Here is a 15263-nt window from a genome sequence, read left to right as displayed (position 1 = left end):
TACTCCACTATCTTGTTGAATATTTTAAAGAGAATATTTGTAATTTCTTCATTTCTCATTAGTACTGCTAGAAAAAAAAAGAATCAAAGCTACTTAAACAGGAAGAAATCAAAACTTCTACTTTATTTTCATAGAATCATAGAATGGCTTGGGTTGTAACGGACCTCAAAGACCATCTAGTTCCAACTCCCCTGCTCCAGACAGGGTTGCCAACTACTAAAGCAGGCACTAGATCAGCTGCCCAGGATCCCATCCAACCTGGCCTTCAACACCTCCAGGGATGGGGCATTGAAATGGGGAAAAGCTAGGTTAAAAGTTATGTGCCTTCATGAGGCGCTGAATTGGCAGCTAAAGACCTGACCTAAGTCAGGTCTGTAGTTATAGAGTTTGATTCCACATGTCAGCATCCACAACACATACAAGTGTTTTGGCTCAATTTTTAACCAAAATAGTTAAAGGAAATAGGTTACCAGTTTCATTAAAGAACACATGAATTTAAAAAAAGTTATAGAGATTTGGAACGCTTCCTATGAGGTACATATCCTACTGCATGTGCAAAACCTTGATCCTTATACAGCCATTAGCTGATTTTTCTCAATAAATGTCCTTTGATCCCACTCTTTTACTACAGATTAAGTAATAATGCTACTAGCTAAACAAAACAGTTTTCTTTTTTTTCCTGAAAGTTCATTTTCACACACACAGAATGTAATTAAGAAACTTTACCTAATCTCTATGGGCAGTATTTCATGTATTTTCCTTTTATGAATATACTTTTCAACAGACAATAGTGGATTCTGAAAGTATGTCTTTCTCCATTTTAAAGACTTGTGGATTTCAGAAAGAAATTGAGCAGGATTCTGAATAACACTGGCAAGCTGCTGATGTGTGGAATGTGTGTCTGGACCTACCTGGGCATACTTTAAAGAAAAAGATGGGAATAAGGGAAAAGTTCATCTGGAATCTGTGGGATTTCAACCTTTATACTCTTTCTTTCATAGAACACACTGAAAAAAAAAATGTACTTAAACACTTTATTAATGCCAGCTAGTGGCAATGGCTCAACTGAAAACTAAAACTATGTAAGAACTGCAGGATCAGGCTTCCAGGGTCTCTTCTTCCCTCAAAACATTCATGCTGTGGGAGAGGATTAAGTAATTTTAGAACAGTAGTATAATGTAATCAATGTACTTAAGTATGATATAAACACATCAGATATACAACTGTCATGGTTTTATGATTTTCTGTTATTGGTACTCCACATCATAACATCATGTAGTACCTGGTTCTCAGAAGAGAAGGACTACTACATTCCCCACGGCACTTTGCTCCTCTGTTACCATTTTCCAGCCGGAGGGAAAAGATAAAAGCTCACAGTATAAAAACTTGCAGATCACGAGACCTTGCCCTTTTTTTCCCGCCGTCTCTCATCTTGGCAACACCTCGCTCTCCAGCCGTCTTATCGTCAGTAGTAGAGTAAGGCCTACCTTGATTTTGGGACATTCTCTCTCTCTGTATTGGATTTATCAGCTTAAATTGTAATTATATTGTATTATAGTGTGTTGTTTTGCATTCCGATATCTTATTTAGTAAATTAGTTTGTTTCTCCTCAGATTGTTGCCACTGTTCTTTGCTCTCAGGGCCATCTCCTTACCCTTTTTCCCTTTTCCCGGGGTGTGGACCCGTGGATCCCCTGTCCCCTTCGTCACGGAACCGGGCCAAACGCCCATAAACCGTTGACAACAACATACTTTATCCTCTTGTTGCATTAACTCTTTGTAGAGAATTAATTAGGTACAATCTGATTTCAGGTGATTCGCTATTTCTTTTTCCCACTTGGGCCCTTACAGGGCCCAATTAACAACACCTGGTTTGGAGAGGGAAAGAAAAAAAAAAAAAAAAAAAAAGAAACAAAACCACTCATGGGTAGAGACAGAGCTTTGATGGGCTAAGATATCTGCTGAAAACCCGGGTGCCCAGGTGTTACAGTGGATGCCAGACTAAATAAGAGCCAGCAGTATGCTCTCCTCATGAATAAGGCAGACCATATGCTTGGCTTCTTGGTGCTGGTGAATCTGCCGCTTGATTTCTGTGTCCAAGCTTAGGGCCTCTTATTTCAGAATGGCTGCTGAGAAACTAGTGTGGATCCAGAGGAGAGCTGCCAGGATAACAGGTTCAGTCCAGCAAAGAGGAGGCTGAGGGAAAGTTTCATAGCATCACAGCTGCTGGTGGGAAGTCAACAACAGTGATGCACAGTAGTGTAAGGTGGTATAGCCTAAGGCAACAGCTGCAAACGAAGGCTTGGCAGATTGAGACTGGCTATTACGAAAAGTGTTTTACTAGGAATTTGGCACCTGTTACTTGGATGTAGTGAAATCTCCAACCTTACAGGATTTCATGATATGTCCAGGAAAAGCCACTGCTGTTCTGATTGGTTGTTGGCAGTAGGCACATGTAAAGCAAGAGGCTGGACTAGATGTTGTCCAGAGGTCCCCTCCAACCAGATTATCTGCTGTCTTGTGTCAATCAGTTGTGCTTCTGGTCAAATTCAAGGCTGAGAATTCTTCACTGCTACAAATGCAAAGCTTTTCAAAGCCAATTAAAAGTTTGGTTTAAATGTTTAATTCATATGCATCCAACCTTTTGTCTTGACTGAGTTGCATTCAATAAAGACAAATTGTCTTGGGCCACATATAAATTACATAGGCCACTGCAAAAGTAATGCCTCCTAATTATTTCAATAGGAATCACTACAGATAAAATAGCACAATAACACTGTTTGATAGAGCAAATTCTCAGCTACAAAACACTATTTTTCAGCTTTGTTATCAACATTATCTATGCATTTTTGTCAGTGATGAACAAGAGTCCGCATGACACACTCATAAAGATCTGCACCAGCAAAGGTGAACTCCTGTCAGTGTTGCCATTGCTGAAATGCATCACTCATCGCCTCATTGTGCTCACATCCACTGTTTGGTCTCCATAAATGTTCAGCAAGCATCTGTGAATGTCAGTGGATGCAATTTTTTCCACATGGAGGAATTCCATGACACACTTTTGCTTTAGACGCATTTTCATGCCAGACGCCATTTTGTCAGACTGCCCCTCTGCTGCCATCTGTTGTAAGGCAGCAAAATGTAATGGAATATTGTCAGGAAGGTTTAACCCATGTATGGGTATGTGCCATACCACCACATCCACCTCTGATGTCATGGGCCAACATAATAAAATAGAATGCATTATTTTTGGAGCAGCCCTCCTACATACATACTTTTCCATTAGGATAGCACTGTATCTTGGATTATTACTTGGCTAATCTTACTCCATTATGTCAGTCTCATCCCACCCAGCTCTGGTAGTAGTAATATTCCCCTTTGCATCCTGCTTGCCACCTTTTCACTTCAGTTATAAATAAGAAGTGAAGAACAAATAGGACCAAGCCAAATCCTCTTTTTCGACAAATGTAAAATGACATGTTGTTTGCTTGGATACTGTCAACTGAATTGCCTCAGTTTACACTTACCTTACCTTCCTTGGACTATGGAGGACATTTAACATCACAGCTAACATCTGTTCTTACTTTCCTGCCAGTTACATATCAGGATACAGAAAACAGAGTGAGAAAAGCAGATGTGAAGCATCATAGCATAGTACTAGTCCAGGCATAATTTTAAATTGGGTCAGCCATATTCAAGTGGAAGCTATTCTGGGAAACGTGGTCCTGCCTCCTCCACTTCTGTGTCCCTACTACCTATGCTGCCAATTTTCTGATTCTGACACAAGCCACGCTACAGAGAGGCAGTCAATTAAAAAAAAAAAATGTAGAAAGCCACTGAATAGTTCTTCACCAGCACAGGTCCCCAAACCAGGTCAGCATAGACTCAGGCAGTTAACTGAAACTAGTTTTTATCTTTAATGCTAGTGGTATACTGGGTGGCTAAAACCAAAGTGAAAATACAGAGCTAGCTGCTCTGTATTTGTATAGCTGCTCTGTATGACTGCAGCACCAAAAAGCCACCCTCAATCTGCAGAGGACACAAGTCAGAAAGGTATATTATTTTTTGCAGTTTTCTAAGCACAAACTGACCATCCAGACTACTAAATGGGAATAGCTGCAAATAATCCGCTTTGATACTTAACAAACTTACAGATTTCCAGTCATTGCATCTCTGTTACTCAACTGAAGTAATCACAGCACGCTCAGGGGCCATTATTTTGCATATTGACAACTGAGAGAATAATCTTCAGTCTAGTACTGAAAAAGAGTAAACATCACTTGGCAGCTGCTGTTTCACCCCAAAACAGGAATATTGCTGAGGATTTCAAACAGCAGCACTGTGCAGATATCCAAGCAGATTCTATTAAGAGCAATGGAAATTACCAGATAACCACATCCTTCCTCAATAATATTATTTGTATATCAACATTAATTTAAAACTTTTTTTCTCTAAGAGCAGCAGCCAAAACTGGAAAGCAGATTTCTTTAGGAATCTTTATTTTACATCTGTGATTGTTTTTCCTTTGTTAATAGTAATTTAAAAAAAAAATTATTTACAAAAACAGCATACAACATTAACATACAAAGTAGTCACTGTACTGTATGCAGATGTCCAAAAAGATTTATCCCAACTTCTCTTTAACTGTTGACTGCTGTGATAGATATATCACCAAGAAGCATTGCCCATTGCCTGCTACAGAAGCAATGTGTGACGTGAAATGTAATTTGAGCAGGCTTCCCAAAAGTTCACACACATTTGGTATCAGCATTGACTGAATAAAACTAAGAAAACATTCTTGAAAAACATGCTCTATCTTGTTAATTTTGAATAAACCAAGATGGACGCTTCCTGGCTCTCTCAATGATCCGCTTGCCTTCATCTTTTTCTGTGGGCTTCTCTCCATCATAAAGGACTACAGTCTCTACAGTAGGAGCATTAAACGGTCCTCCTTCCTTTTTACCTATTTCCTTGCGTATCTGTTGAGTCTCTGCTTTGACTTTTGCATAACAATAACCACAAAGAACATGCTTCTGTTTCAAGTTTCCACACTCGGGGCAAATATCTATGTTCCTCTGAAAAAAAGACAGTGGAAAATAGGAAATTCTGTAATTTGAGCAAGAGAAAAAAAAAACAAAACAGGAAGCAATCACAAACTACTAAGAAACATTAAATGAAATAATGGGGAAATTCATATGCCTTTTCAGAACTTGTTCTAACTAATGTCTGTCTTAGGTAATGCATTTCTATATCAAACGCAGATTACTAAAATAACCCCCCAGAAAGCAGAAATCTTTCCCATTTATACTACCTGCACAGCTAGAATCCACATTTTGTTGATTTCCACCCAACCTGTCACTTTTTATTTAGCCACAGGCTGCCCTCACATACGATGGCTGTATATTACAAAGAACTTTGAAGATTATGATGGCTTTTATACTTGTATATAAACAAATTCCAGAACGCTTCTTCAAGGCAGTTTTGACCGTTGTAACAGCTTATGTATCGCCATCACCTTGACTGGGATGAGCTTGCTGGGATTCCTCCGCCTGCAGCGGTTCACCTCGATGCTGCGCCTTTTCTTCGGCGCCGCCATCCACAAGACGCTGCCGAGGAGACCCGGCCCCTCGCCGCTCCCTGCGGTGCCCGCTGCCGACTCCTGTAGACAAGCGGGGGCCTGGACGCCCGGCGCCAGCCCTGAAGGGAAACAGAACACGTTACCGCCAACCTCCCTCAACCGCCCAAGGGCAAACATGGGCTCCAGCGCCGCCCCCGCCCATCTCGGCCTACCCCACAGAGGGCTCTGCACCCCGCAGACGGCTGGCAAGCGGCCGCGCTCCAGCCACTGCCAGCAGCGCTGGAGGAGAACGCGGATCGGCGACACCAAGTGCAACACCGCAACCGCCATGCCGGCAGGAACAGCAAGAGAAGATCGATTGCCCACAGGCGCCCTTAGCCTTCTGGGAAAGTGAGTGCCTCGAACGCGTCACAGTGTAACAACGACGGAAACCAAGACTTCGACTCCCAGCACCCCTTGTGGCTACCGGCATGCCAGGGAGACAGGAGGGACAGGAAGGGTCGAAGACTCCAACTCCCGGCATGCCTCACAGCGGGTTTTCTAGCCAATCGCGCCCCTCGCGGGCACGGCGCACGGCGGCGCTCCCCGGCGCTCTTCCCTCATCGCCAATCAGCGCGCGAGCTGTGTCCTCGCGCAGGAAGTGGGCGGGACGATCGTGCAGACTGCGCCTGCGCAGAGAGAGCTGGCGAGGAGAGTCTAGGGGCTGGTTCCAAAATGGCGGAGCGGGGTTACAGCTTCTCCCTCACTACTTTCAGGTGCCTGGCGGGAGGGAGGGAGCCGCGGGCCCTGGCTTCTATCGGGCAGTCTCGCGGGCGAGGAGGGGGTCAGTGTACATTCTGTGTGAAGCGGCCGTTCGGCGAGGGAGAGGCACGAAGAGGGGACTTTGCAGAGTCATCGCCCCCCCGGAGCCGGGCCTGCGAGCAGACCGGAGCTGGGCCCGGGCAGAAGGGACAGGCGTGAGCGAGTAGCGAGAGCCAGGGGATACCGTCTGCGGCTGGCGAGCCAGGCAGCGGCCGGCCGGCCTGTGGGATAAGGGAGGCCGGTAGAGCTGGGGATATTGGCGGGGATCGCGCCTTCGTGGCGGGGCTGCCCCCCGCGCCGGGAGCTTACTCTCAGCTTGTTGCGTGTCAGAGTCGACGTGGGGCCTGCTGGTCTGGGCCAGGCCTACCCCCTATCCCTTGCAATGCCTCACTGCCCGCAACCAGTGAAACAGCTTGAAGGAGCATGGGGGTCCTCCCCGCCTCTTCCCGCCGGGTCAGGTCGAGTGCTGGCGCCATGCTCCTGTGCCGCCGTCTGGGGACTTATGACATACCCGAGGCGCATGGGAACAGCCTAGCTGCTGCGTATTGAGGGCTTGCTGCAGGACGGGATTTGCAGGTGTGAGAATTAAAAGAAGCCATCTGATGAGTTCCGATAAATTTTCACGAGTTTATTTCTCTTCCTGCCCTGCTTTGCAGGCGGGCAGTACTCTCCTGTCGTTTTCTGTCATGCACAGCCTAGATGCAGGATGGTTGTGTGCACTGACTATGCTGTTGGACTGGTAGCTGTTAAAATATTAACGCTAATACGTTCACTTCAGATGAATTCAGGGAAAAGGAAAACATTTTCAGGGTTTTTTTTATGAAGGTGTTTAGTTGTCAAGAATTATATTCCGAAGGTGCAAAAAGAGAAAATGAAAGTAACGGTCCGCTGGATTTGATAAAGTGGCTCCTTAATCTCAGAGTAGAGCTGTTCACTGAAGTGATGTTGCAGTTAAGCAAATGAGGCAGTAGGATAGGAATCTTCTTAATGGATGAGTTCAGCTGAATGTGGCCGCTTCGCTCAAAGGAGTGAATTCTTCATTAGCTCTTTTTTAATGAAGTTACAAACTTTCTGTGCTTTGCAAAGCACTAATACCGTTAAACTGTTTGGGTTTGTATTCACACGAAAGAGAGTTAACAGCTGTGTATGCTTTCCCATATTCACTTGTCCCATGTACCGAGAATCATTTATTTTAGTTTGTGCTAGCTTTTAAATTATTTTGCTAATTTTCTGGATATTTTGATTCTCATACAGGAAACTACTCATTTGCTGCTAAGGGTTATTAAAGTCAGATGGGGGAATACTTGGAGGTGAAATAGGGTATTTGCATCTTGTGTCGTTGGCCTTATCAGTGAAAAAGAATAGCAGTGTGTTGCTTCTGTCTTTCAACAGTGAGCTTCACTGTTTTGAAAACTTTTGTAAAACATGCATAAATGCTATTTCAGTAAAAATTCATGATATGCTGTAAAGATTCTCCCCTGAATTCCCCCACTGAGTAGGGAGCTTGGTTAAAATGATACAAAGCTGGAGTACTGCCTTGCAATCAGATCTAATCCTATCCAAGAAGCATTAGTTTTCATTGATGTTACAGGCAGGTATCACAGCAGTACCACACAGCAATAAGTTCTGGGTTATATCAGCCTGGCTCTTTTAAAATCTTCAGATTCTTTTTTTTATTACTATTATGATTAGAGTATGCAGATACTAGCTGTAAAGAGATTTAAAAGGAAGTTAACATCAGATTGATGCATATTTGAGCATATCAGAATTATGTCAGGCTTACTTCTGCCTTTTCATTTTCAGTCCTTCTGGGAAACTTGTTCAGATTGAGTATGCTTTGGCTGCAGTGGCTGCAGGAGCTCCATCAGTTGGGATTAAAGGTTTGTTCAAATCATAATTTCACTAGTGAAAGACTGAGTATCATAAAGAAGGGGAACATAAAGCTCCATTTGAGGAGAAGAAAGTTGCTGGGGTAATTTTGGAGCCACAACCAGTAGAAACAAACACCTTTGGTTTGGAGTGTTACTGTTACTTAAGAAAATAAGTCTAGATATGTTTCCATGTATAGAAATAGTTATTTAAACTGCTCAATTACTTATGTACACTTTAGAATATCTAAAAGGGGATTATGAGAGCTGTGTGGTTATTTAAAATGGGAAACAGTACGTTGGGTGGATTCATCTCTGTCTCTTTAACACAATTGTAAACTTGAAGAGATTTTTAAAAATGGAGGAGCAAAATTCTTTATTCCTACAAATCTGTTCTGTATTTCACCTGCTTTCTATAAGTGTAGTTTAATATAGAAAAAATCTTCTTCTTTTCTAGCTGCCAATGGAGTGGTGTTAGCAACGGAAAAGAAGCAGAAGTCCATTCTTTATGATGAAAGAAGTGTCCATAAAGTAGAACCAATTACCAAACATATAGGTTTAGTGTATAGCGGTATGGGTCCAGATTACAGGTATTAAAAGAAATTATGCTTGGTCATCATTTAGATACGTTTTTCTATATCTATAGCTTAATATTATGTTGGGTTACACTGTATATGAGATCTTCTTTCTGTATAAGGTTTTCATAATATATTAATTACCTTGGTAAATAATGTTCTATTTCAAAAAGGAGCGTGAGATGAAGAGCAATGAATTCAATCTTAGTTTCTGTTTTTCAAAGTACTTCAGGGAGTACTGAGTTGATAACTCAATATAATATATGTAAGATAATTAAATATAATCTTACGTTTTCACACGCTGATTTTATGTCAGAAGTGCAATTCCTTTGCATAGTAATTGTGAATAATTTTCAGCTAAAATTGTAACAAATAGTTGGATTTCTAATATGATAATTTTTGTCTCTGTCTTTAGAGTGCTTGTACACAGAGCACGGAAGCTGGCCCAGCAATATTTCTTGGTTTATCATGAGCCCATTCCAACAGCTCAGCTAGTACAAAGAATTGCTTCTGTGATGCAGGAATATACACAGTCTGGGTATGTGGTTTTCTAAAGTTTGAAGGTAGTTAGAAAGGTAAAGTATGACAACTACCTGGTGATTAATTTTTAATGTCAAAAATGCAGATATTTTTTCACTGGAGAATGCTCACAGAAAGTGGGTGAGTGGGAGGACCATTAGCTGGCAGTGGGTGAGACAGTTGTTATATCTTGAATAGGTTGACTAGTCATTCATGATAACAGCTCTGTGCTGGTGGGAGGCCTTTGGGGAAGTTTAATGTATCCAAAGTAATTCAGCTTTGGTGTTCAGTGAATAAATTTCTGAATTTTGCATGCTAACTCTTGAGTTGTTTTTTATGTTTGTGTGTTTATTTTTTGTGATTTTGTTGTTGTTTTTGTATGTAGAGGTGTTCGTCCATTTGGTGTATCACTGCTAATATGTGGCTGGAATGAGGGGCGGCCCTATTTATTTCAGTCAGATCCATCTGTAAGTATCTTACATTTGTAAATTCTACTGTTTCTGTAAACTATCTAAAATTTCGTATGTGCTCATGAAATACTTTCCTGTGATTTGAAGGCTCTGGAGCTAGAAGAAAAGATTCCTTAACCAGAATTCAAAAATCAGAATGATCCATGCTGGGAGCATGCCTGGAGTTTTGGCTGCTGTGCCAAAGGAAATGTGGGAAGTGGGTGGCACCTGCTTGCTTATTCTGTGCCTCCATATTTATGGACCGCATGAGGAATGGCAGCAGTTTTTGAAGGACATCACCACCCTTTTTCATCTCTTCCCACCTGCTTGGTAGTGACAGTAAGAGTCATTCTGGCATTCTGCAGCTGGTACCAGGAAAAAATAATATTTGACCACTTGGACAGCTCAAATAGTTATTCCCTAAGCTGTAGTGAAATTAGGCCAAAATCTGTTCCATTGTGAAATACAATGCAAATGCTTTCATATTTAATGGTAGTGGTTAATTTACAGAGTTTATTTGGTGCGTTAGAACAGTGTTTTTAGTAAAATTTACCTGTTGATGCCTGTGTGAGTTATAAGACTTTTCATCAAATCAAAAAATCGGTTACTCTTGTGATCTTTGATAAGCTTCAGAAATGTGAGTCACTACGTTTACGATGGTCAAATGTAAAAAGCAAAATACAGTTGCCTTGTGTAAGGCATCTTGATTGAGGTACAGAATGGGTGTGATTGTCTTTATGCCATAGGAAAGAACAGGACCAAAAGCTAAATACCTTAGTAGCAGCTAAGATAAATCAGATGGCTGATTTGTAGCAAGTCTTTCAAAATGTATAGATACACATGTATTTATTTGTGTATATATAAACAAATGCACATAAACATATAAATATATACATATTTATATATGAGATGAGCCTCCTGAAAGAACTGACTGTTCATTCTCAAGGGCAAACGCGCAATTTCTGTTCAAGGAATCCCCAATCAAAACTATGCTAACAACTTACTAGATCAATTTTTCAAAGTAGCAGGAAGCCCAGTTTATCAGCAAGGCCCAGTAAAAATGTTCTGTTCACTTTCACAGCAAATGTTTTCATATGAAGTTAGTCTGAATGTGACCCAAAATAATCTCACATATTGTCATAACATTCAGTATTTCCATAATTGCTACCGTACCTTTTACCAAATAATTGAATATGTAGTATTTGACTGAATTAGGGAAAACAATAAATTGTTGCTTTTACAGGGAGCTTATTTTGCTTGGAAAGCAACAGCGATGGGAAAAAACTACGTTAATGGGAAAACATTCCTTGAGAAACGGTAAATGTATTTTAATAACATCTAAAAGAATACTATCTCTTTTTCCAGGTTCCAGATAAGAGACAGAAAAAAAAAGTATATTTTTGAATTATCAATACAAAGATATAAAATACTTGTGATGTTTCTAGTTACCTTATTTAACATGTACATGATATTTGCTTTACTAAACTGTAGCTTTTGTGTGTATGATTAATTAATCCAGTGCAATAAGCAGTATGTTTAATATATTTGCAAAAATATTGTTCTACGCAGTATCAGCAGGAGTAGTGATATATTTAATTACAGTAATTGTTTCGAATATTAATATAGCAGTTCTTACAAACATTTGTATTAAAAATATGGAGATTTTAGTAGTGTTTGGGTTTTTAGAGATCTACTGGGATTCAGAAAGATTGTAATGTGTTGAAATATGTGATCTTCTTACAGATACAATGAAGATTTGGAGCTTGAAGATGCCATTCATACAGCTATCTTAACATTAAAGGTTAGCAAAACATTTAAAGAATACATATTTTACTGTTGCAATCATTGAAATGATTCACTGAACTGTATTTTCTTTAATAGGAGAGCTTTGAAGGGCAAATGACAGAAGACAACATTGAAGTTGGCATCTGTAATGAAGCTGGTTTTAGGAGGCTAACTCCAACTGAGGTTAAGGACTACTTGGCTGCAATAGCCTAGTAGAAACCAAGTAAGACTGTGTGAATTCACATTAAGGTCTTTTTAATTTTGGCTCCTTAAATGTTTTTCTTTGCAGTTTTTGCATACTTATTTCTACATGGTTTGTCTGACAGATTTTTTAAATATCATGGGTGCAAACACAACAGTCCTAATATTGTAATAAATTGAATCTTAATACAGGTAATTCTTTCCCTTGATACATGGAAAGTTTGTACTCAAACTACTGTACAAAATGTAAAGTTACAGTGAACACATAAAAAGGCAAAAGAATAAAATTTGAAGGTCACTGTTTTAGGGGAAAGTGTCTGTGTGCCTTTTTATTCATAGCTTGCTTGTCAATATGAGGTTGAGATTTTGATATCTTAATTGTTGAGGAAAAATTTTTCCACATTAGCCATCATGAACTCATGTTAGACCTTCTTTTAAAGAACTTCTGAGTGTACAAGAGAATTTTTTCACTTTGAAATTTTGTGTAATTGTTATGTAACTTCCAAAAATGGGTTGCTCTGGTGTAAAATGTGTACTTCCATAGAGATGCAGAACAGTCTTCCATTTGGGGGAATGAACTATGATGTACATGAACGACTCTGCTTCCGAGTGTCTAGAATTGTCTTAGTGTCTTAAGAATTTGTTTTCTGTTAGTCAGTTGACTTGTGATCTTAGGAATTGAAATTCTTCAATCCTGAAATGCTGTTAGGAATAATGGAAACAATTGCTACTGACCAAAACTTAAATGCATTTACCGGTACCATTAAAAATCAATAGGATGTAGAAAGCAAAATGAGCATATGTAATGTAGTTGCTTTGTTCCTTGAATTGTGCTAAAGTATTTTTCAACTTGCAAGATAACTGTAATGGAACAGTAATGAAAAGAACACTTAATTTATGCATTGCTACTTCTAAAGATGCAGAACTAGGTACTTGAACATTATTGCGTGTGGGTATATGTACCGTTAGTTTGTTGTGGGTTTTTTTTTTTTACATATTTAGTGCCCGTAAGGTTATGTAGAAACAAACTGCACAAAAGAAAAAGGCTAAACAGAAATCTGGTCTGGACCCACTGAATAGTTACTGATAATGAAATAGAAACTAGGATAGTTGGATCAGCCTGCTTGTACATTAAAGATACATGGGAGCAGCCAGACAGATTAAACATTAGCCATCTGTAACCAGTGAATGAATAAAAAGTCCAAAGAAAGTGACATATAAGCTAATTGATCTTTTCTATGTCCGTCTTCTAATGTTTTATGTTATCATTAGGCAAATAAGAATTTCTTAAGCATGCTGTAAATGAAGTTTTATTTCATAACGTCAGGAATAAAAACTTACATTCAAATGGTTCTTTAAGACTGTTCCTGATCACTTTTTGGGTATTTTTTACTCTGAAAACCAATTCATATTCTGATTCTTAGAGACAACTAAGCAACTAGGAACTTAAACCAGAGACTTTATATTACTGGATTTTAATGTATGCTTCCAGAATCATCATTCAGAAAAGTGGGATTCTACTTGAATATTTGCATGCATTCAGTCTATTTTTAATGTTACATAAATATTTAAAGGAGTTCTGTATGCAAAAATTAAAATGCAGACAGGTACTTAAGAAAATTATTAGCATAAACGACAGTTGGTTAGTTGCATCCTCTACAAGAAACACCCTATGAAATGTACTTGAAACCAAACTATTTCACTCCCAAGATGGTAATAGTGGGGCAAATGAAAAATGTTTTAAGGTGTTCATGTTTTTTGGGTGGGTGGGGATTTTTTTTGTGTATAGTTTTAAGTGAACAGATTTCCCCTCTGTAGAAAATTGCTCATTTTATAGGTGGTGAAGAAATGTGAAAGCTCATGCCTTCCATTTTTCCTGTGGTTTAATGATGTAGTAACTTCTGCGTCAGAGAATGTAGGGACTCCAAATGTGCAATAAAGCAAGTACAATTTAAGACAGATTGAACAGAGGCTTTATTAACTCTGATCATAGCAAGAGAACATTTAGACAGCATCTCCCCCTTTTCTCTCCCTCAAGTGTTTGCAAAGACAGATCCTATATACTGTTTCAAGAGAAGAAAAAAAGGCATGAGGAAAAAAAGTCATTCCTGTGTTAGCTAAGCCAGTTGTTCAGCCTTGCGTGGAATGGACTGCAAACAATCGTTAATAATTGTACATATTTTAACATGACCAAGTACCTAACTCTGAGAGGGATGGAGCCAAGTAGCTTTTTAACTCAGAGTTCTAAGAAGGAATCATTGAATGTGTGCCAGTATGAAGAGGTGGCTCTTGGTGGAGCCTGGAGGAGCAGTGTACCCTGTATAACTTTGCTTAGAGGTGGGGAATTAGAAACAGTCACACACTGCTAGTTTTTAGCTGAATGTTTTCGTCTGGAGAAACTTCATAACCAGATATTTCAAATATTCATAATTTTAACACCAAATGTGCATTGTATGGTAAGTACTGTGTGCTGAGTAAGGAAAATGCTGACTTTCTGGTAATTGGTATGGATGTTTTGCATATTTTTTGCCCAATTCCCTCTGCCCCATTAGGAGGACAATGTATGATTTGATTATTATCAGATTATGGCACTATTTTCTCTTGAGAACAAACAGAAGTATTCATAGAAAAAGATGAGAACATTATCACTAGGCTATCATAGCACCATGTATTAGTACATAGTCTCCTTTTATGGCAAACAAACAACTCTTCTAAATGTTGAGTCCCAAGTTTTCTGTGAGAGCACTTTCCTCAGTTTTATTCTGAGGTATAATCTTAAAGCCTGAGTCATTTCTGTGGTAATCATTTCTCCTTGCTTCACATGAAGGTAGTGGGGTTTAACAGTTTATTGTCAGTAGTGGTCATTCTGATAAGCCACAGTTCGTAGCTGAGAACGATGGTTCAGATCAAAGTCCTAAAGTTCTCTGAAAACCATATTCCCCACAGGTAATTAAAGTTCATTGGACTTGGGGTAAGTTGAAAAACAGGCATAATATTTTGAATTCAGGTTTTATTTAGACTATTGCTTTCTTTCTTTTAGTGGTAGGTATAAAGGTGTCGGTATTACCCTGTTCTAATAGGGAGGATGGTGTGACTTGGAGTGTGGGGTTTTTCTGCTGTTTTAATTGCTTAATCCTTGACGTTGAGTAAGATCATTGTCATACTAAGATAACAGCAGTTCTAGAATAGTAACTAAATTTTGTCTGGTATTTAAAGGGAGCCTTTAAAATGCAGGAAATTAATTTACATCTTTTTCCATTCTAAATACCTGGAATTTAAGAAAGAGTAATTTTAATTTGGAGATATTTTGATTGCTAAGGGCCACCAAAAAGCTCTTTTTAGGGCTTTTCGAAGCCAGGAAAAGTGCGGTGCTCGTGCCAGGGCGGTGGCAAATTGTGGGCGGGCTGCCAAGCTAGCAGGGGTGGAGCTGGTACTGCCCACGCTTAATCTTATCCATGACCTTGGCCTCTAGCCGTTAGGCTATTAGT

General features: G+C 39.6%; 2 protein-coding genes across 2 annotated transcripts; one reads left to right on the top strand and one right to left on the bottom strand.

Moving 5' to 3' along the window:
- On the bottom strand, nucleotides 4479-6074 carry MRPL32 (mitochondrial ribosomal protein L32). The gene is made up of 3 exons (XM_021387696.1): nucleotides 5790-6074; nucleotides 5515-5696; nucleotides 4479-5074 (listed from the first exon to the last, which is right to left on the bottom strand). Exons 1-3 carry the CDS (start codon nucleotides 5905-5907, stop codon nucleotides 4820-4822), a joined length of 555 nt encoding a protein of 184 aa, XP_021243371.1. The 5' UTR covers nucleotides 5908-6074; the 3' UTR covers nucleotides 4479-4819.
- Nucleotides 6181-13134, top strand: PSMA2 (proteasome subunit alpha 2). Its single transcript, XM_021387694.1, has 8 exons — nucleotides 6181-6332; nucleotides 8182-8258; nucleotides 8704-8836; nucleotides 9237-9359; nucleotides 9726-9807; nucleotides 11033-11106; nucleotides 11533-11590; nucleotides 11671-13134. Exons 1-8 carry the CDS (start codon nucleotides 6292-6294, stop codon nucleotides 11785-11787), a joined length of 705 nt encoding a protein of 234 aa, XP_021243369.1. The 5' UTR covers nucleotides 6181-6291; the 3' UTR covers nucleotides 11788-13134.

Source organism: Numida meleagris, chromosome 2 (genome assembly GCF_002078875.1).
Source record: "Numida meleagris isolate 19003 breed g44 Domestic line chromosome 2, NumMel1.0, whole genome shotgun sequence".
NCBI classification, from domain to species: Eukaryota; Metazoa; Chordata; class Aves; order Galliformes; family Numididae; genus Numida; species Numida meleagris.
Note: the sequence above shows the minus strand (reverse complement) of the source record. Positions and strands in the feature narration are given on the sequence as shown.

What these genes read in the sequence shown, in the direction of transcription:
- PSMA2 (XM_021387694.1), top strand. Translation starts at nt 6,292, where the DNA reads ATGGCGGAGCGGGGTTACAGCTTCTCCCTCACTACTTTCAG. An exon ending in GGTATGGGTCCAGATTACAG is followed by an intron (nt 8,837 to 9,236) that starts GTATTAAAAGAA and finishes CTCTGTCTTTAG; the next exon opens with AGTGCTTGTACACAGAGCAC. An exon ending in AAAACATTCCTTGAGAAACG is followed by an intron (nt 11,107 to 11,532) that starts GTAAATGTATTT and finishes ATCTTCTTACAG; the next exon opens with ATACAATGAAGATTTGGAGC.
- MRPL32 (XM_021387696.1), bottom strand. Translation starts at nt 5,907, where the DNA reads ATGGCGGTTGCGGTGTTGCACTTGGTGTCGCCGATCCGCGTTCTCCTC. An exon ending in GGTGCAGAGCCCTCTGTGGG is followed by an intron (nt 5,697 to 5,789) that starts GTAGGCCGAGAT and finishes GTTTCCCTTCAG; the next exon opens with GGCTGGCGCCGGGCGTCCAG. An exon ending in GCAAGCTCATCCCAGTCAAG is followed by an intron (nt 5,075 to 5,514) that starts GTGATGGCGATA and finishes TCTTTTTTTCAG; the next exon opens with AGGAACATAGATATTTGCCC.